The 22,561-nt window shown below is 38.8% G+C and overlaps 2 protein-coding genes across 3 annotated transcripts in view; both read left to right on the forward strand.

Annotated features, from left to right (window-relative positions):
- The window catches only part of LOC139950573 (uncharacterized), a 45,547-nt gene extending 38,481 nt beyond the window's left edge, over window positions 1-7,066 (forward strand). For both annotated transcript variants that reach the window (XM_071949322.1, XM_071949323.1), the window contains exons 3-4: window positions 36-246; window positions 3,416-7,066. In XM_071949322.1, the coding sequence (XP_071805423.1) occupies window positions 36-246; window positions 3,416-5,292 (2,088 nt within the window). In that variant the 3' untranslated portion in view covers window positions 5,293-7,066. The remainder of the gene's footprint in view (window positions 1-35; window positions 247-3,415) is intronic.
- A 13,703-nt stretch (window positions 7,067-20,769) lies between these two features.
- The window catches only part of LOC139950629 (E3 ubiquitin-protein ligase MIB2-like), a 31,346-nt gene continuing 29,554 nt past the window's right edge, over window positions 20,770-22,561 (forward strand). The window contains exons 1-2 of the mRNA XM_071949406.1: window positions 20,770-20,858; window positions 21,118-21,253. Of these exons, the coding sequence (XP_071805507.1) occupies window positions 21,145-21,253 (109 nt within the window). The 5' untranslated portion in view covers window positions 20,770-20,858; window positions 21,118-21,144. The remainder of the gene's footprint in view (window positions 20,859-21,117; window positions 21,254-22,561) is intronic.

Consider the following 22,561-nt stretch of genomic DNA (forward strand, 5'->3'; position numbering starts at 1 on the left):
GTTTAAGTTCAACAGTTGGTTGTTTTCATTCGCAGGTAATCAGCTTGGTTGCATTGACGAGGGATGAGCCCCAGAAGGATTGGATGCCAGCCAGCATCATGTGGTGCGCCATAAGTGTCACTCTTATCAACCCAATCCTGCTATGTCTGATATGTCAACGATACCGGAAGAGCTATACTAAGCTTGGGATGTGCCTAGCCGAGGCATGTGGATGTTCAGACAGCAGCGTGACAGACACTACAGTCGGTAAGACAGGCGTGGGAGGGGCGGCCTATTGTTCTGTACTGAAAACTGTCAAATCCTATTTTGAGGGGAGACCACGTTGCAACACTTTCCATCCGCCACTGTGTGGGAGGTGTGGCCAACGGCGGTAATAATGATGTTGATTTCGGGCTTCCTTTCCCTTTTTGAAATAATTCTCCAATAGAAGATTAAAAACATAGTTTCATCTCAAGACAGGACTTGGCAGTGTGTAACAGTACACCCCCCCCCCCCCCCCCCAACGTGCGGGCGTGCGTGCATGAACAAAAAAGTATAATCATTCCAAATATCAAGTTACGGAGAAACTCATAAGGTGTTGATGCAGCTTTGATTTTTGGAAGAGTACGTTTAGAGTTTAAAGTACTTCAAGTTGCATGACCCTATTTTCGCCGGAATCATTGATTTTTCTTTATAAACGAATTCTGTTCAGATGATGCTGTTTCAAAGTGAAAAGTATGGGTGCGGTCGTTTAGCTTCCGCGGGTCGGGTCGACCCCGGTCTTCCCTCGGTGCGTTCGAATAGCTGTGACGTCATTTCAGGGTCAGCTCAAAGTTCCCTGCTTGTAGAGTGGGTCACTTGGAGGCTGGCCCGAGTTGCATGAAATCACTAAAAAACGGTGAGTGATCGTTCGTTTAGCTCTTGTCAGGGGCTCACCCGAGTGAGCACCGTGGGGGTAGACCCAGGGAAGCTAATCGAACGCACCCTATATGATCACTTTTTCATAATAACTGTGCACAATTCACAAAATAATGACATCTAACCTGCTGAATTGCAAATGACATCTAACCTGCTGAATTGTTTATATGCGGCTGATGGACATGAAGCAGATAGATGGTCCTTAGCAGATTGTTTCGTCCAATAAGCTTAAAGTCAGACCTATTATAGAACGTTTCAAGAAATGAAAGGTCATCACTTTTTTAAGCATTCCATTTATGTTGGTCGGCTTTTTCCAAGAAAGTCACTGCTCAAAGTCTGAAACTGGGGAGATCTTAGCTTGTACATTGAAATAATGGTAGTTCCACCTTTTGATAACCCCTAGAGTTCTAGAATCAAATGAGCTTTTGTGAACAATATCCACTACACTAGAGAAGAAGATCAAAGAATCTGACTTATTTCACTTTCTTTGAAAAGTCTGAAATCAGAACTAAAATCAGAAATGTCTTATTATGAGGAAAATACAACGCTGGCTTAATATACGAATACGCGTTCATTTCATCCACCTCGTTCTCAAGAAATCATAAGTAGCGTATTTTGTCACTCCTTTGAATTTGAGTATTACAAAAGAAAAGTATTGTTTGTTGCGTACATTGCTATAAATTTATAACACCAATAGTCAAGTCTGTTTTCACAATACAGTTTTTAATTTTCTTTCTTAAATCACTGTTTTTGTTATGGCTCTATGTTGATCATTGATTGGATTTTGTTTCTTCAGCTGTGGTCGAAAGCCACTTCAGTTTGGTTGTAATTTTCTAGACACCATAGTTTGGATATTAAGTTTGGTGTATGCGCTATATGCAAGGGGTATACCGTGCAACTCATGATCTGCGCATACTCTCTGAACAATAAGACCAGTCACACGCTTCAAAATTATCAAAAAATTATAATAATTACAAGTGCATCAATCATAGCTCTATTTTGTATCCTAGTTATTGTTTGATATGTCATTGAAGAGAGTACTTCAGAGTCACTAGGTCTCGTGTATCACCATAGCTGAGTAATACTCAATCATTGAGGTAGATTAGTTTCGGTTAAAGGTGCTGTGCACTTCCAGTAGACGATTCATGTATTTACCTTTGACCTCAAATAATGTCTAAGGTTGTGCGACACAAGTCATTATATGAATCTCACGCTTGTAATGCCTCAACCCGGTTAATACTTCCTGCGAACTCGAAAGCGATACTTATTTTGACGTCACAAATCACAAATTTGCAACGAATTATTCGGAGGAGTATAATTTAATGTGCTCAACCCCTGCAAAACATTAGCTGGGAAGAGTCTTGTGACGTCAAGATTCGTATCGCATGCGCAGGAAGTATGAATCGTGGGTCAATCTGCTAAGCAACTTCATGTGCCAGAAAATGTGCATAGCTTAGCGTCCCCGTGGCCAAGTTTCATACCAGCCTGTATAAACAAAGCTAACCACATAATAGTTTTGCTTAGCCACAATTACATTAAGTTTACATTGTTGTGACTGTTGCCCACTAACTGTTTGCTTAGCAAAGAGTTTTGTCAAGCAATGTTTTCTGCTAAACAGCCTTTTCGAATTTGGCCTCTTACCTAGATTCAGCTTTATAAGGTATATGCACGACTGTGTGCGCTGTATCTTAATTAATGCACGCTGTGGCTTTTTTTGGACTTGGTTTAACATTCTTAATAGTCACAAGTAGTTTGAATGTTACAACGAAGTGCACATGAAAGCTAGTTGTTTCAATATGCTACCCTAATTTTAATGAAAACATGCCGAACACCAAGCCAAACGGCAACACTGCGTGAGAGGTGAGGAAAATACGGAAAATTAGATTAAGTTCAGATCCTTTCAAATTTTGGCACATTATACTGGATCGTAATGGCAGATTCGGCAGGCTTTCAAAAAGCTTCTCAGCTAGACACTTAAATATAAACGTAAGATCGGGAATAAAGATTTACAATATTTTCAGTTTATGTCAAGAAAAATGTTTTATATTTTTAACAATGTCATCTGCCACGTAATAAACCGTAAGTTCTCACTTTGACTATAATTGTATAGCGAATTTGTAAAAAAAATACGTTCTTCTTATAGAACCAATTATTTGCACACTCTTTGTACTCAAACTCTGCAAAAACCTTCACTGATTGCAAACTCTTGGTGGCGCTTTTTATTTAGATACACCAAACTCAAACCATGACAGCTGGGCCAAATTTATTAGAGCTGCTTACGCAAAAAAAAGTTGCTAAGTACAACACAATAATGCTTATCAGAATATGATATCAGCTTAAATACCATCTTTACGTGTACAACATGTGACGACTGGTATCCTGCATGCTGATCTTTGCTTAGCAGAAAATTGCTAAGCATAAACTCTTGCTTAAGCAGCTCTATGAATTTGGGCCCTGTAGTGAAGTAAAAACACAAGGTGACAATCATTTACTGGTTCCGTATATTTATTCTTGACAGGAGGTATTCAGCGGCAGGATACCATTGATTCTTTGGATAACTTCTCAGATGATGGGGTTGACTATGGGAACCATTACCCCAACTTCAGCGATCTCTCATTCTCAATTGACATGGACGATGAACATGCCTTGGAATACGGCATTACGTCATCAATGGACCGTGATATGCGAAGCTTCGACCGGGATCAAGAATCCTTAGATTTTGATAACGAGGCTTATATTCTCGAGGAAGATGGCGGAAAGAGTAAGAGCAAATCCATGTCCTCGAAAGAGAGGCGAGCTCAGTGGCTCGCTCATAAGGGACCAAGAAGGAATCAATCACAGGGAAGTGTGGATAACATGTCATCTAGGGATAGTTTCAGCGATCAGTTCCTGTCTGTTGACAGAGCGGATAGTCTCCGGAACCATCACCGAAAACTGCAACGGAATGCACGACCTCGTGATCCTGGTTCCGGAAGGAAAGGCAAGCCGAGTGACGACTCGAATGAGCAGACCGTTCATACGGTCATGGTTGATATTGAAAACGGTGGGTTAAAAAGTTCCCGGTACAAAACAGACTCCGATAAAACTGAACGGGGCAAACCTAAGCGTGGATTAAGAGGCATTGAGGAGCAGGAACCTCACATCCGGAACGGCACCCTTGTCACTTCTCAGAGCTGTGACGCATCTATGTCGTCACACGATCAACGTACGAAGAAAAAACGGAGGAGTTCGGTTCCTTTAGAAGAGGAGGGCAGCGCGTACAGTGTGCAGATATCACCGGTCAAAGGTCAAAGCACTACGGAGGGTCAAGGTGCGAAGTCAAGTCGGTTTGATTTACGGGACATGTCTGGTAAGCAAGGCTCTGGAGACTTGTACGATATTCCGGAAGAGGATTCTGAGGAAATACATGACGCCGGCTCAACGCACACACCAATCCATAAGTATCTTTACAACAGTATTATGAGTGACCAAAACGAGGAAGAGTTTATTCCGGACAAGCCTTTTGAACAAAACTACGCTTCGCCAAGTATTACAACAAAACAAGGAAAGAAACAAAAGAGAAAATCAAAAGACAAGAAACGATCCAAGAGGAGCCCTGTGAAACACTTAGACAGCGATGCAGACGGAAGCGCCCTCTCGCAGGAAGATCAGTGGCTTAAAAATGAGATTCTCAAGGAGGAATCTTCTGGGTTTTCTGCGTTTAACAGTATTATGAGTGATACTGATACGGAAGACGGTGCCATGTCAGAACACAGTGGGTATATAACATCAAGGGAAAGTAGCATAGTGTCGAAAATAGACGCTTTTCCATCCATTGATGCATCAATTGAGTATGACATGGACATGATCGTCATCGAACAAGTCAATGCTCGACCGGCGCCCCAAGCGTCATTAGATGGAAAGGATTGTCCTGAAATGCCAGACTCTGTTCCTGATCCTAAAACGCCAGTTGTTGAATCACCTGATGAGCTCCCGAAGGCTCTCGAGCCACACGAAAATGGCGTCGAGAATAAAGTCTCACAAGATCCACAGCACAACGAGTCTGTTCAAATAGGCGACAAGAGTGATCTATCAGAAACACGAGACTTCGTGCGTGATTTCGCGTGTTGCGATGACTCAGACGCCAAATCGCGAGAAAACTCACGAGATCAGACTGATGACAACAGCAGTATGGAGATGACAGACATGGCGAAGGTAAAAGAAGCCCTATCGAACAAAGTCAACGGTGGGGGCGACAGTTGGGTGAGCCAGGCACGGCGACCTCGGGCTAACTCGGCCGGGGCGGGCAGAACATCGGCGAAAGACATGCGGGAAAGATACAAAAGATCACGGTCGGAGAGGATTATGATGGAGCCCGTCGCCTCGGACTCGTCCCAAGAAGTTTTATATTTATGATCTATATAAATATGAGTAAGAGACTTTTCGAAAACAGCTTTGGATTCGGCTTCAGGCTCCGTATGAAGCCCTGAGCCCGTACGCAAAGCACGCGCAATATTGTCAAAAACGCGGGCCAAGCTAAACCTGGGCCAAATCTGGAGCCGAAGCCGTGGACTCGAAAAGGGCCTGTGTCTGCTTAGTTTCTATTCAAGTAATACTGTCCAATCCATGCGAATCTCTTTGGGTGCTAGTCAGTGAACTTACCATGTTAAACAGGTTATAATCTCAAAACTGTGTGTATGAATAATTATTTCAAATCCTACTTAATAATTATCTTACCTTTACGCATTGAAAAGCACTAAGCACGATTAAAGAAATCACGTTTTTGTTTACAAACGTAGACTATGAACTTCATTCATTCATCATATTATCATCAAGCTGACTATTATTGTTTATTACTAATTAATATATCACGATAGCCTGAACTACCAGTTATTGGTTGTGTGTGAATTGCCATTCTAACGTAAAACGCCATGCCATAAGCCTGCTACATTTTTTAACAAAGTAGTTAATTATACAATATATAAATATATAACAGTCGTTTATAACTGCATTGAATGAACAGTTTATGATACCTGCATATTAATGCAAATTTGGTATTTCAAATGATAATCGCATAACGAAATGTAGATAATTAGATGAAGGTCACTTCAATAATGTGCGATGTTTGTGACAAATTATTGACGTCCCGAAAAAGTTGCAATCTAAATTCAGTACTCTCAGATAACGTAAAAAACACGTTATCATCGGGCTGTGTTTAAGGATTTTGTACAAACACTATCTCGACGTGTAATCTTTTGACATTAAACGTTGAAGCAGTTGAAGGTGCACCACTATTTGACTTTCAAATCAATTATATTCATATTTTCTTTTCCAATAAAATTTCGTTACTAGAAGCTGACATAAGGTGTACTGTGCAAGTGCTTATCAAACAATAACAAAACGTTAATATACCTTGATTGGGACGCTGCTGGAATGCTATTCAAGTTAAGTTTGTCACTCTGCATGTGAGCTTGGATTTTTTTATCTTTCATAATCGTCTGATTGTTGAACTATTTTGTAACTTGTCCTTCTAACAAAGTGCATATTTTGAAATAAGACACTGATCGACCTAAATGTAATATTCATGAGAGGGGAGCAATTATAGTTTGACAATTACCTCAAGGTCTGTCAATACACGGGTATCTCAGAGGGTTAGTACATTGGTGTCTCCTTCAGCTACTGATATTTGATATCGCCATAAAATAACTCCCCGAATATCTGCACGTACATATTCGAAGGACACATTTTCGATATGGGCGAGTTAGTCTATGAAAAGCGTTTGAAACTGTAAAGACGAATATAATGATCCACAAAAATGAGCTTCTAAATTGCATGGTTTTTATTTTACGCCTTGAACTGACACTGCACGCCATCACAAAATAATGCTTTACTCCACAAAATGGCTGACCGTGCCACTTAGCAAAGTAAAACCACGCATTTTTTTGGCATATAATGTTTATTGTTATTGTGAATAGCACATTGTTTTAACCGCTTGGTTGTCAACGGAGAAATTCGAAAGGGTTGGTACAATAGATCAATATAACCAATTCTATTTTCAGGACGAAGTATTTACATGATACAAATGTTGATTTGCACTTTAAATGTGAACCCAACATTTATTCAACATTGGCCACTGGGCAAGATGATTTTAGCCATGTGAACTTTTGTTTTCGGAGATATAAACAAGATTAAAAACAGGTACTTGTTGTGATACTACATTTATGGTTGATATTACATTTATGGTTTTTATTACATTTATGGGTGATACAGTTGTCACTTTTTTTATTACACCACATGTACCTTTTCTAGAAAACCACAATATTGATCCAAATAAAGTATGCGATATTTTGTATTCCTTTTGTTATTTCTTCAATTTTAATTAATTGACTCAAACTTTGCAGGGTATGTCGAGACGTCTAGGAACCAATCAAGCCATAGAGTGTTTCTATTCATGTGGCAGTAAATGTAACTATAGTCTGTGACTATCATCAATGTAAAAGCTCAGCACATGGTACACCGCACCTTCTTATTTGTTTTTCAAATACACTAAACATTATTATTTGAAATTTTAAATGTATAAACAAAAACTGTTCAAAACACTCATTAAAACTTATACAAATCCATATTTTCAGCACTTAACTTTTAGCGTTAGGGTAAAAAAGTTTTTTCACTTTCAATATTAAATTAAACCATTATAACTCCAACGATTGAAATGTGTGTATTTTATACTAATGATTTTTTCCAAAGCACTCTATCCTTATTCCCTTTGCACATTTAAAAGCATTTTATTATCATAGGCTGGTTTTACTATTTTTAAGAATGACTTGTATTTAACTGTATATCGTAGCTGGAGCTCGTCATTTTTTGCATTGCATCTGTATTGATTGAAAATAAAGCACATTGCCTTAATACTGAACATTGTTATGTACTTTTCGTTATCTGAAGTAACGTAGATTTTTAGAAAGGGGGTAATTTCTCATTTAATTATTGAAAGACTTAAAGTCACCTGGAAATATAATTTTTTCTTTCAAACATAAGAGTATATGCTTACGAACAATAAAACAACTTTTTTAGTAATTGTTTGTCACGATTTATATGTTTAAAAAATATATAAAGTTGTTTGGAGGGCTGACTCCGCCTACCCCTTTTGTGACGTCAATCGAGGCAGACTTTGCCTGCAATGCTTATAGTAAACACACGTGCAAAGTACATGCACATCCAAGTCGTGAGTTGGTACATTTCATAAAGTGTTTTTCTGCATTCAGCAGCAATACACCTGGTCGGCATTGCCGGAAAAAAAAAATGTTTTGAAACGTACAAACTCACGATTTGGTCCGTACATGTACTTTGCAATTGTGTTTACTCTACGCATTACAGGCAAAGTCTGCCTCGATTGACGTCACGAACAGCGCCCTCTCGGGTCGGGGTCTACTCTTAAATTTGTAAATAACATAAGAACTGATTTTTTAAAACCTTAGTTAACTGTTTATTCACATTCCACTCATCAAAACACATATATTAGTGACAAAAGCTTTATTTTGAAAGAATACCACTTCCAGGTGACTTTAAAGGAACACGTTGCCTTGGATCGGACGAGTTGGTCTATAAAAAGGCGTTTGAAACCGTTTGTTATGAAATGGATATGGTTGGAAAGATGTTTTAAAAGTAGAATATAATGATCACACAAGTATCACTCAAAGTTGGACGGTTTTTAATTTACGTCGCGAATTAACACGGTCGGTCATTTATGGGAGTCAACTTTTTGACTCCCATAAATGGCCGACCGTGATAGTCGACGAGGTAAAACGAAAACCACGCAGTTTCGAGACATATTTGTAAAGATCATTGTATTCTACTTGTACAACATCTTTCTAACCATATCAATTTTATAACAAACGGTTACAAACGCTTTTTAAAGACCAACTCGGCCGATCCAAGGCAACGTGTTCCTTTATAAGGCATGAAACCCGTTTTAAGGAATCTGGAGGCACATAAAATGTGCACCACGGGTGTTTTTTCTTTCATTATCCTTTTGCAACTTCAAAGACCAATATTGATGAAAACAAATAAATTTGACCCGCTCTGTGAAAATGAGTCAGATGTAGGCAATTTCAGGAATAGAGTTATATGCATGGCTGGAAAGAACACATCAGCAGCAGTAATTTGGTATGTGTCTAAGCTTTGGGGTGTATCGCGTTGCTGAGTTACTCCCGTTTGAATTTAGCCACTACGCCATTTATTTTGAAAAACGAATTAAAAGTAAAATGATATTTTAAACTACCATTGTGTGCAAAAGGATACAAATTAGACACAAGTATGCTCACACAATTGTTGTAATCGTAGCTTTATTTCTAGTAAAAGTAATTGTTCTAAAGGTTAAAAGAAAAGAAAAGTTTTTTTTTTCTTGGTTTTTTTTTAATTTTCCACAACTTAATATTGCATTGGGCGACATGTAACTCATTTTCACAGAGTGGGTCACAAATTTTACGTAAAATATTTTGGGATGCACCAAACTGGTCTTTGGTATGCACCAAACTGGTCTTAGGTATGCACCAAACTGGTATTTGGTATGCACCAAACTGGTCTTTAGTATGCACCAAACTGGTCTTTGGTATGCACCAAACTGGTCTTTAGTATGCACCAAACTGGTCTTTGGTATGCACCAAACTGGTCTTTGGTATGCACCAAACTGGTCTTTGGTATGCACCAAACTGGTCTTTGGGATGCACCAAACTGGTCTTTGGTATGCACCAAACTGGTATTTGGGATGCACCAAACTGGTATTTGGGATGCACCAAACTGGTCTTTGGGATGCACCAAACTGGTCTTTGGTATGCACCAAACTGGTCTTTGGTATGCACCAAACTGGTCTTTGGGATGCACCAAACTGGTCTTTGGTATGCACCAAACTGGTCTTTGGTATGCACCAAACTGGTCTTTGGTATGCACCAAACTGGTCTTTGGTATGCACCAAACTGGTCTTTGGTATGCACCAAACTGGTCTTTGGTATGCACCAAACTGGTCTTTGGTATGCACCAAACTGGTCTTTGGTATGCACCAAACTGGTCTTTGGTATGCACCAAACTGGTCTTTGGTATGCACCAAACTGGTCTTTGGTATGCACCAAACTGGTCTTTGGTATGCACCAAACTGGTATTTGGGATGCACCAAACTGGTCTTTGGTATGCACCAAACTGGTCTTTAGTATGCACCAAACTGGTCTTTGGTATGCACCAAACTGGTCTTTGGTATGCACCAAACTGGTCTTTGGTATGCACCAAACTGGTCTTTGGGATGCACCAAACTGGTCTTTGGTATGCACCAAACTGGTATTTGGGATGCACCAAACTGGTATTTGGGATGCACCAAACTGGTCTTTGGTATGCACCAAACTGGTATTTGGGATGCACCAAACTGGTCTTTGGGATGCACCAAACTGGTCTTTGGTATGCACCAAACTGGTCTTTGGGATGCACCAAACTGGTCTTTGGTATGCACCAAACTGGTATTTGGGATGCACCAAACTGGTCTTTGGGATGCACCAAACTGGTCTTTGGGATGCACCAAACTGGTCTTTGGTATGCACCAAACTGGTCTTTGGGATGCACCAAACTGGTCTTTGGTATGCACCAAACTAGTCTTTGGTATGCACCAAACTGGTCTTTGGTATGCACCAAACTGGTCTTTGGTATGCACCAAACTGGTCTTTGGGATGCACCAAACTGGTCTTTGGTATGCACCAACTGGTCTTTGGTATGCACCAAACTGGTCTTTGGTTTGCACCAAACTGGTCTTTGGTAAGCACCAAACTGGTCTTTGGTATGCACCAAACTGGTCTTTGGTATGCACCAAACTGGTCTTTGGGATGCACCAAACTGGTCTTTGGTATGCACCAAACTGGTCTTTGGTATGCACCAAACTGGTCTTTGGTATGCACCAAACTGGTCGTTGGTATTACCAAAGGTGTCCAGTGCCTTTAAGGCGTAATGTTGTAAAGGACATTTGGGAGAAACAAAATTAGGCTCACAAGATAATCTTAGTAGGCCTAATACCAGTCACAATGACAGATGATTATTCACAATAAAGAGATGTAACTAACAATTATTGTGAATCCTAAGCATGGGTTTCTGTGGGTTTTTCTTACTGTCCATTTCACGCTTCTGTTTAAGTGGCGAGAAACTATGAACACAATTTAAATCCTTTAGTCAAAGAATAGTGTTGCTGATCGACACCAGGACCCAATGTCATAGAGCTGGCTAAGCACGACAATAAGCTAATCAAACAAAATTGTTTTGACCAGACGAAGGTTACCAGCCAAAATACAGTAGTCCAATCACAATTTGGGACTGGTATCCTGCTAAGTATTGTTAAGCAGAGCTTTTAAGGCAGCTATTTCTGCTTAGACAACTCTATGAAATTTGTCCCATGTTTGTTGCACGTGTTCTAAATCCTCCCAAAATTCATCATTACACCTAAAAAGCCTTTCCCTAATCAATACAAGTTCGAATATTCCTTTAGATAAGGGATTGTTCAAACTTAAACGATAATATGTGACAACGTGATTCAGTAACTAGATGTAGGCCTATTCAATCTTACAGTTAAAAACCGGAGTAGACCAAGTCGTATGAGGGCGCTATACGTTCCCATTGTGTATATTTCGGTAAATAGTATAACATTGTGTGTATTTCGGTAAAGACTGTTATTTTTTTTCGTGATGGATACGCGAGGAAAACAAGCAAGAAAGCCTCAATCAAATAAACATTCGCCATCAAAAGTTTCTACCAGTGAGAAGACTGGTCTTTGACAATTACCAATCGTGTTTCTACCACTATGGTTAGTCACTTTCAATTCTGACAATTTTTACTAATTTCTGGTAAAAGTTCGTAACTTTGTTGTAGCACCTTTGGGGTCTCAATCTTTTGACTTTATGTTTTAAAGGGAAGGTACACGTTTGGTAACTAATCAAAACAAGTATTAACTTAAAAACTGACTTGGTAACGAGCATTGGAGAGCTGTTGATAGTATAAAACATTGTGGGAAACGACTCCCTCTGAAGTGTAGTCTTTGAGAAAGAGGTAATTTCTCACTAAAATAATGAAAGACTTTTAGCTAGAAGTCTTTTATTCCTATCTTAAAAGCACACAAATTCGTCCCACAAGGGTGTTTTTCTTTCATAATTTTCTCGCAACTTCGATGACCAATTGAGCCCAAGCTTTCACAGGCTTGTTATTTAATGCATATGATGGGATACACCAAGTGAGAAGACTGGTCTTTGACATTCACCAAACGTGTATCTTCCCTTTAAGTGTAATTTTATAAACAACTAGTTTCTGTTTTAGGGGTATGTAAACTCTGTCGCGATAGTCATAGTTAAAACATTACATGAACACCAACGTTGCAATATAGTTTGCTTCTAAATCTGTTGTAGTTGAAAGGGCGCCCCCTCTGTTGCTTTTACTGTGTTAATTTGAGTATGGCCTACTCATAGAGCTATTATACCCTGATCATCTGACGTAACACTTCGACACTCGTGAATAACGCCAGAGAGTCAATCCCGTCCATAAGGCCAAACAAAAAATATGTCGGATTGCCTTTTCACCCGATATTTTGCTTTGGTCGGTCGGTCGGGATATTATTTTTTTTTTTTGAGATGTCAATGAATGCCCAAAACTGCATAAACGTTTCATAAAAGATCTGGTCGTCAAACAAGCAAGGTATTTCATCTTATAACATCTCGCTTCAAGCGCTCTTTTTGCGTCTTTATTTTCATGGCAAAATCCTTCACAAACTGTTTCCGAGAGTCATTTCATTCACCATGTTTTTCGTATATTCAATAAATGAGCGATACCATATAAGGGCATTGTTGGCAACAGCGCCCTCTGTTGTTCAATTGATTGTTAGACTGGTCCCTAGTGAAATCGTGACATCGGGTAAAGGGGCGTGCGGTTTGATATGTGTGAGAGGGAAATCGATCTCCGCTGCGCTTTTGGGTGAACGTTGTTGCAGCATGGTTGCACTGGATAATTATTGTTGTCGACCAAAAGTAGTCAGCCAAAAACAAATATTTGTGTCAAATCTTCCATTTTGTGAGCATAAAATATTCATGAAATCACAATTCTGAAGTATAAAAAAAGGGAAAACCCAAACGAAAATAAAAACTAAACAACAAACGCGCCCGAGATTTTCCTCATTTTACGGTCGGTCGGGATAGGGCAATCCAACATGTTTTTTTTTTGTTTAGGCCTAATCATCTTTCACCTACATTCATTTCACATTAGATGTAATTACTGTACAAGCACATAAAGCATGCAGACGACCGAAAGGTAAGCTTTACCTATGGTTTGACTGATCCGAGCTCATATTTGTCAGCTGCACCAACATCACATCAGACCAATCAAACCACAGAAATGGAATGCTTACGTCACTGCACGTTTAACCAATGAAATCATTGTATCCAATGAAATCACTGGCTCTGAAAGGACTAGGGGAACGGTCTCGATTAACCTTGCTTTCATAAAACCATACAAGACTAAGTATACTAGGTTCTGGATCTGGATCTGGATCAATACTGCAATCAATCTCCCAATGTAGGGATGTATAGGTTGCAGGTGTGTGGTGCTGGGGACTCTAATTATTATAACGGCTATAGAAGCCGTTACTGTAGTGTGTAATGTACAATTCGTCTGGTTAATTATATTTTTATAAGCAATATTTTTAAAATGTTGTTTCTAAAAATTCAATGATCTCTTCCCAACGTACACAATCGGAAAATACTAATCGACAGAGGGCGCACTTGATTTTCAACGGAATGAAAACTGGAAATGGGCACTAAACATAAAACAAAGTCATGCGCCGAGCTTTACCAATGAACATTAAACTTACAATCTTTTTCTTAAGGGCAGTGGACACTATTGGTAATTACTCAAAATAATTATGAGCATAAAACATCACTTGGAAGCGAGTTATGGGGAGAGGTTGATAATATAAGACATTGTGAGAAAAGGCTTTCTCTGAAGTGACGTAGTTTTCGAGAAAGACGTAATTTTCCACGAATTTGATTTCGGGACCTCAAGTTAGTTTAGAATTTGAGGTCTCAAAATCAAGCATCTGAAAGCACACAGCTTTGTGTGACAAGGGTGTCTTTTCTTTCATTATTATCTCGCAACTCCGACGACCGAATGAGCTCAAATTTTCACAGGTTTGTTATTTTAGGTTTATGATAAGATACACTAAGTGAGAAGACTGGTCTTTAACAATTACCAATAGTGTCCACTGTCTTTAAAGTTCGTTGAAAATTCGAAGGCCATGTCTATTAATGGAGTGTTGAAAATGGTCCAGAACAATGTTGTGTTGCGCACTTTGCACTTTACAACTCACCATTGCATTCCCACGGTACAACGTGAGTCTGGAAAATTACTCGTTCAAAGTCGTTTCTGTTTAGATAAGCATACCTTGAAATTCCACGGCTATCTAACTAAACAAAATAAAAATTAAAAATAATTTTAGGTCTCTGCAACTTTATTTTGGTTTTTACGAGCGGCTGAGGATTTTAAAATGAATAACTTAAAACATGTTATGTTTTCATTCGGGTTTTTTATATTTTACATAAAGGTCGCAATGCGGTGTTACCATGGGAGCAAGCGTCCAGACGGATGTAAACAATTTGTCACACACATTGCACCATCTATAGTTGGCACGTTTTCAAAAGCACATTATTATGATACTATTCAGAAAATAATACCATCCATGTAGTGATCCATGTTTAGCCGGTTTGTTGCGACAGCCCCCAAAATCCCCTTAGTTCTGAAATAACCAGTTTGGTGTTTCCCTTTCATGACACTATTGGAGCTAAAGTGTAATGCTGTATAGCTTGCAGTGTAGTGAGCAACATTTGGCCACCATTATAAACGAACGTAAAATAACCCAGAATACTAACTCTTGGGAGTATGGGTTAATGTTTCTGGTTCGTATCAACAAGCACCTTTGTGTACAGGTTTCCTCAGGGTTCAGGCTTGTCTTTTCATTCTAGGTTTCATTACCAGAATTACAATAATAAGTTATTATAATGTTCACAATTATTATAATAATAATGTAAATAAACCAATTTAATTAAGGACACAATTACATGGGATGAAAGAGAGTGTGGGCTTACAGGGTTTTATTCACTTGAGTGTTGCATTTTGACAAACAAAATGTGTCTACAAAAGCACGAGACCAAACAATGGAATGTGCACCAACTCAAATTCACATCAGCCCTTTCATTATGTTTAAAGTCATGTTCTCTATATAGCAAGCAAATAAGGCAATTAAATAAGTCATTAATATAGGAGGCAAGGCTTTCCTGGGGAAGCCCGTGCGCCCCACCACTAGAGGTACAACTATGGAGGACCAAAAGTGGACAACGCAATTATCAAATTTTTTGAAAGTAGAAAATGAGAATTTACTTTCAGGTAAAACCATTTTTTTCAAAATCTTCATTTTCTGCTGGCAGAAATTTGGAATTTACTTTTTGCCAGTGACTGGCGGTCGAAAAGGAGACAACTCAAATTTCCTTTCTACTAGCAGAAATTTGGATTTTACTTTTTGCCAGTGACTGGCGGTCGAAAAGTAGACAACCCAAATTTCCTTTCTACTAGCAGAAATTTGGATTTTACTTTTTGGATTTTACATCGGTCCCCGACCTTAGCCTAGGCCTACACCTTTTCCCATTATTTCTGCATTGGTCCTTCATGGTGCACCCCTTGTCTTTCAACCCAACCCTAGTTTCTATGGCTTAGCCGGACATCCAGCAATCTTTTCTCTTGTTCTTGTATCATGATTACATATAATACTGAAACTCACTATCAAGTTGTGTTGTGCTCATGCTCTTTGCCAGTGAAATCTTCATTTTGCTCTCAGTGATTGGACTTGTACCAATCCTCGTATTAATTTTGAGACAATCTTCACTCACTTCAAAGCTTAAACAAATTTAAATACAAACATAGACTACGAATGGGATTTATATACAGACAGGTTCGAGTGAAAACGGCCCTTTACGTTCCTTGTCAGATTGGGCCTAAAACGCCAGACCAAATCTGGGCAAAAATAGGTATACTCCGTAGGCTATAGCTGTTATTACACAATACACTTAAACTATTGGGCAATGTGAGCAGATATTGGGTCGTCTAACTGACCAGGGGTGGATTTCACAAAGAGTTAGGACTAGTGTTATCTTGAGGAAGGACGAGTTACTAGTCCTAACTTAGGACTAGCTGTACGTTTTTGATATCTCTTAGGACTAGTCCTACACTCTAAAAAAGAAGTGTACAAACTTGCTGAGTAAATGTGCTGGGTACGAAAGTTGAGTAACTTCTTACGCAATGTTGGGCTATGTGGCTTTTTGGCCAGTACTCTCGAGAAGGTAATTTGTACCTTTTTAAGTTGCATACAAAAATTCGCCAGTGAAAGCAACTTATGGGTACAAAAACACATTTTCCTCGCCACAGGGTCAAGTTTACCTTGCGACGTACTAAAAAAAGGAGGACATGCTCTTTTTTGTGGTAAAATGTTGCACGTAATTGGGTAAACTGCTCCTCGTGGAAACCATTTTACCCATAATGCAACGTGCACATTACACACGGACGTATACAAGTCGCAGGCACAAGTCACAATCAAAGGTGGATGGGGGTCGTTGCAGGTCGTTGATGTTCTGATGTTCATTTAACCACAGTTGAGAGAATTTTGGCATTATGTTTGAGGTACAACAGTCTGTTGAAGTGAGAAATGCATCACCAGGAAATACGTAGATAGCAGCTTCAATTTCGTCAATAACAGGTTTGGCAAAACCAAACGGCTCTTTTGAGAGCCAACACCGCTTCTAAAAAGAGATTGTTACTTATAGTTTGCTCGCGAGAACTTTGTTTTCGTTTTCACCCCCTGAATGTACACAAACACTCCGGTCGTTTTATGCAAGGTGGTTATAGGGTTGTGATAACCATATATTAATCGGAAATTATACTGTCCAGTCCAATTCAATATATGGCTTTTTTAATTTTTTAGCAGTGTCCGTTTTGCTGCCAAAATGCACTACTTCTTTTTTACTCAACACTTGGGGTTATGGTGCTCAACTACTGAGTAAATGGGTAGTCGGTTGTTCGGTACATTTTGACACAACAAAGTTGGGTTACAAATTTGACGCATAGTTGGGTAGCCGTTTTACACAGAAATTGAGTAAATTACGACGCAAACCCTGTTGCGTACCGTTTTACCCTCCAAACGACCATGTTCCCTTTTGAACACCACAAAGAGTAAAATTTTACGCAACATTGGGTATTTTTTTCTTAGAGTGTATAACTCTTTGTGAAATCGACCCCTGGCAATGTGTCGTAACGTTTTGGTGCATAGGTCAATAAGGGATAAGGTTTTTTATAGACAACATACTCTCAGTCTTATAGCAGAAACATTTACAAGCAAAATGTTATTAAAATCATGTCAAATTAATACTCAATGAAGTCCCTCTTTTTTCACCATTGTATCTTATTTGTAAGAAAAGTTATCATTTGATTTGTTTGGTGATATCGCACTACGAATTCACTTTGTGGGTAATCATGCTCAAAATTACAATGATTATATCAGCCATGTTGTACGTCCAATTTCAGCTATAGCAGTGGTTTAGTCAACAACTTCAAAAATGAGTGTTTCCAGGGTGGGTGCGTGGGGACACAATGTGTTACCCTTTCTGTTGAATTTTAAGCACTACTTGGGAAAAAAAACACATGTGTCTTTGTAATTATTGCTATTATATATAGTGTAACAATGTATCGCTCTATATTCTGACTCACAATTCGGAATACATTTACTCATAGAATGGTTACTGTATCCATTTGTCACCAATGACTAACTTTACAAAGGATGTGGCATTGGTCGAATTCAAGTGATGTCTTTTTTCTCCATCCAAATGTTCCCTTATCATTTAAAGGCACTTGAGACTATTGGTAAATACTCAAAATAATTGTTAGCTTAAAGTCACCTGGAAATATAAAAAAAAAATCTTTCAAACATAAGAGTATAATATGCTTACGAACAATAAAACAATTTTTTTAGTAATTGTTTGTCACGATTTATATGTTTAAAAAATATATAAAGTTGTTTGGTGGGCTGACTCCGCCTACCACTTTTGTGACGTCAATCGAGGCAGACTTTGCCTGCAATGCGTATAGTAAACACACGTGCAAAGTACATGTACGTCCAAGTCGTGAGTTGGTACATTTCAAAAAGTGTTTTTCTGCATTCAGCAGCAATACACCTGGTCGGCATTGCCGGAAAAAACAAAAAAAATTGTTTTGAAACGTACAAACTCACGACTTGGTCCGTACATGTATTTTGCAATTGTGTTTACTCTACGCATTACAGGCAAAGTCTGCCTCGATTGACGTCACGAACAGCGCTCTCTCGGGTCGGGGTCTACTCTTAAATTTGTAAATAACATAAGAACTGATTTTTTAAAACCTTAGTTAACTGTTTATTCACATTCCACTCATCAAAACACATATATTAGTGACAAAAGCTTTATTTTGAAAAAATACCACTTCCAGGTGACTTTAAAACGTACTAATTGGTAACGAGCAAGGGAGTAACATAGTTTTTGAGAAAGAGGTAATACTTCAGCTGAAGCCTTTTATCATGCATCTGAAAGCACACAAAGTAATGCAATAAGGGTGTTTTTCTGTTGTTATTCTCTTGCAAATTCGATGACCAATTGAGCCCAAATTTTCGCAGGTTTGTTGCATAGTTTGTTGGGATACACCAAGTGAGAAAACTGGTCTTTGACAATTACCAAAGGTGTATGTTCATAAACAACATGGTAGCGTTTCCAAGAAGTTATTGATTTCACCACGGCAATACATTAAAAAAATGTGTCCATGTGAAAAGGGGAAAGCCACAATAGCACCAACAAACACCAACTATAATTGTAGAGAATAAAACCAACGGCTCATACTCTTTAAAGACACTGGACACTATTGGTAATTGTCAAAGACTAGTCTTCACAGTTGGTGTGTCTCAACATATGCATAAAATAAAAAACCTGTAAAAATTTGAGCTCAATCGGTCACCGAATTTGCGAGATAATAATGAAAGAAGTTGTGTGCTTTCTAATGCTTGATTTCGAGACCTCAAATTAATGCTAAACTTGATGTCTTGAAATCGAATTCGTTGAAAATTACTTCTTTCTCGAAAACTACGTCACTTCAGAGGGAGCTGTTTCTCACAATGTTTTATACCATCAACCTCTCCCCTTTACTCGTAATCAAGTAAGGTTTTATGATGATAATTATTTTGAGTAATTACCAATAGTGTCCACTGCTTTTGAGTTTAGGGGCGAAATATTCATTTTGGCCTCATTGATGTTTTGGGATGCGTTTGTATCACCTGAATCCCGTGTTAAATTTTGAACAAACCCCACACTTTCTTCAAAGCTTGAACGATTGAGAGATTTAAATATAATCATAGACTGAGAATATGGTCCGATATCACGTAAACATGGCGTTTTAAATGCATTAATACCAAGTTTTACTGCAAACGCCTGACGCATTCTAAGGTCAGTATTTATACGAGCAGTCGGGGTCAATATACTTCCGTATATACTGTTAAACATCTTACCCGGAGTCTGGGCAGTGTGAACAGGAATCTATAGTCGCACTGACCTGAAAATGTGTCCATAACGTGATGCATGGATATTGGTCAAACGGGGAAAATTGTTCTGCCATAACGGAAATTGACCAGCCCAAAAATGTCAACAATATCAACTGATGTCCCCCTTTTTCTTCCTTATTCTCCTTTGTACCTAAAATGAATATCCACATTTTATATTTAACGAGTTAAATGGCACTTTGATCAGAAAATGATAACTAAATGTACACATCATACAGCAGAGTCAAACTCATTGTGTTAAATTCAGGAGGTGTCTTAAATTATTCATACACACATGCCCTTGTTATTAAACAACATGGCGGTGCGAGTCACAGCAATTATCACTTTTACTCTGGCAGCGTATCATTGATTTCCTCGTAAATTGCATGTTTGCATTCAACATTAGAGCAAGGGTGTTACAGATTAACATAATCCGACTGCCGTTTTTATGTCAACTAATGCCTGAACAAGTTGGATTACTTAAACCGGTTCTAAAATAAAGTTAAACATTCCTTTGTTTTGAGGATCAATCGTTCAAATAAAAAGAATCGATCATACACATGGCCAATCTCAAAACTAATGATTGAAGTCAATGCCAAGCAATTGAGTTTAAACCACCGGAGTAAATCCCGGTGATTGGTAGACCCCCCCCCCCCACGCCCCCTCCATAAAACTTCGCATTGGACTGACTTCCATATGTTTCTCTTTTCATAAAATGGATGTTCAGAAACTTAGTCGGAGGTATGATGAAAACAAACCGCGCAAATTGTATGTGTTTTTTACTATTGTTGTGGATTCTCCGATTCTTACGAAAAACAAATACATGAACGTGTGCAATAGGCCTAAACATTATATACGCGGTGAGTCTCATGTTAAGCGTTGGACTTATTGTGCTGTTGCATCAGGCAGACAAGCCCCCAAAACACAGCTTAGTGTCAAAAGTGGTAGCCTTTCACTTTCCAACACAACAAAAGAAATAAAGCCGAACTTTGTGGAACCTGGACATTTCGCCATCTTGTCTTATGTTCGGAATTCCCCGATTGCGACACTCTGGAAAATACCACCGATGAGTAATTTATGCCATCAGCCGCACCTATGGGCGGGGCTTCTTTTGTGTATTCTTATGATGTAATGCATCACGTGTTCCTTCGTGTCCAATCGTTTGTGGATGTTCCCCGCCCATCATCCAATTTCTGCCATGTATTGAGCTATAAAAAGGTAAAGGTTTGGCGCACCCCGAGGCAGTTCTTCGCTCAACTCGAAATCCTTGAATTTGTGGTCTCTTTACTCACCACAGTTGCATGAGTTTTTGGTATGTGTTTCATCACTTTAACCCACTATAAGTTTTACAAACTATTCTCAAAATACAATTTCAAAACCATTTTTTAGCTTGTCTTTTGTCAGAAGAAAAAACGAGGTAGCATCGTCAACGATGGCTGCAATCCCATGCCGCTACTGTACATGGGGAAAATATTATGGAAGTCCCACCGCCCCAAAAATATAAAAATATAAGAAGAGATATACAAATACCGCCCCTATTATTAACGGTTTTTCCGTTTTAAAACCTGCAGATTTACTGACAGAGAAATCTACGTGAGATGTTCAAGGGGCTGCGAGTCGTTCGTGGCCCAGACTGGGCACAGGGTGACCAGGACGGCGGGGAAGGCTGCGTGGGCACGGTGATTGAATCACAATCTCCGCAAAATCGTAAGTTCATTTGTCGAAAGTAAACGACAGTTATTGTAAATATCGTTACCGTAAACAATAAGTAAATAGAAAAAAACGTTGTGGAACTGATTGAGACTGGACCAAAGTATTGCTTCCTCCCTGCATATTTTTGCAAATTCAAAAGCTAGACATTAATATAGGTTTTCTCCTGTCAATTTCGGAAAATGAGCAGCCCTTTTAACTCGATTTCATTTTAAGACAGTCAAATCTACTTTTAGGTCATTCGATTTAACAAAATAATCATTCAATTTAACAATTCATCGAAGCTGCATTCAAATTCGCAGGAGTGTTTTTGAGGCGTGTGTTTAGTCATTCAATTTCATTTTGAGGCAGTCAATTCTGATATTTGTGCAGTCTTAAAAACGCTTGGTTAACTTGTTGTTTCCTTATACGAATGTTAAAGGCATGCGGTTAATGTTTTGGCACTCTTAAACATAATATGCCAAGATGTCTGGCACGCCAACAGATGGTTGGTGAATATTTACAAAAAACAACAACTGGAAAAACATTTTTTAAAAACTTCAAAAAAACATTCAAACACACTCAAATGTCAGGTCTTGGTCAGTTAACCATTGAAGGCCTCCCGCAAAAATAAAGAAGAAAACAACCCTTATGGGGCCCAAGGTCAAGTCTACTGGAAACATTAAATAAAGAAAATAAATTTTCATATTTTGAAAGATTGATTGTAGTGTTCAACTCGACTTCGCCTTTTTGAAGGGAGCATCCCATCTTGAACCTGTGAAGGTACGAAACGGTTTGCCTTATACAGTTTATCTGTTTATTCGTATTTCTTCAGTCGTACTTTTTTTAATCCTCGGTGAGCGAAATTGATTGCCTCTTTACGAAATTGAAAAAGATTAAATCAGCAAAATCTCTAGTCGAACCAGCTTTGCTAAATTGAATGATGATTGTGTGTCATGAAAAAGAATGAGTGTGCTAGGAACTTGAATGCCTCAAAACGAAATTGAATGAACGAATTCTGAATTTGAAACGCAGTAAAAACCGGTGAGGCAAAATAGCTTTAATTCGAGCGCCTGAAAATGAAATTGGCTGCTCATTTGCCGATTTTGACCGAGAAAACCTATATTTTGGTTGGTTTTTTAACCATAGACCGATGTGTGTTAGCACTGTATACTCAGTACTTTCCCGAGTCCCGTGAAAAAATATCAAAGGCATGTTACTCGGGTGGCATTCGAACCCACGACCCTTGCAATTCTAGAGCAGTGTCTTACCAACTAGACTACCGAGGTTGCCCGGTAGCTAGAGGCAGTTTGAATCCTAGTATTG

Source organism: Asterias amurensis, chromosome 18 (assembly GCF_032118995.1).
Source record: "Asterias amurensis chromosome 18, ASM3211899v1".
Taxonomy (NCBI): Eukaryota; Metazoa; Echinodermata; class Asteroidea; order Forcipulatida; family Asteriidae; genus Asterias; species Asterias amurensis.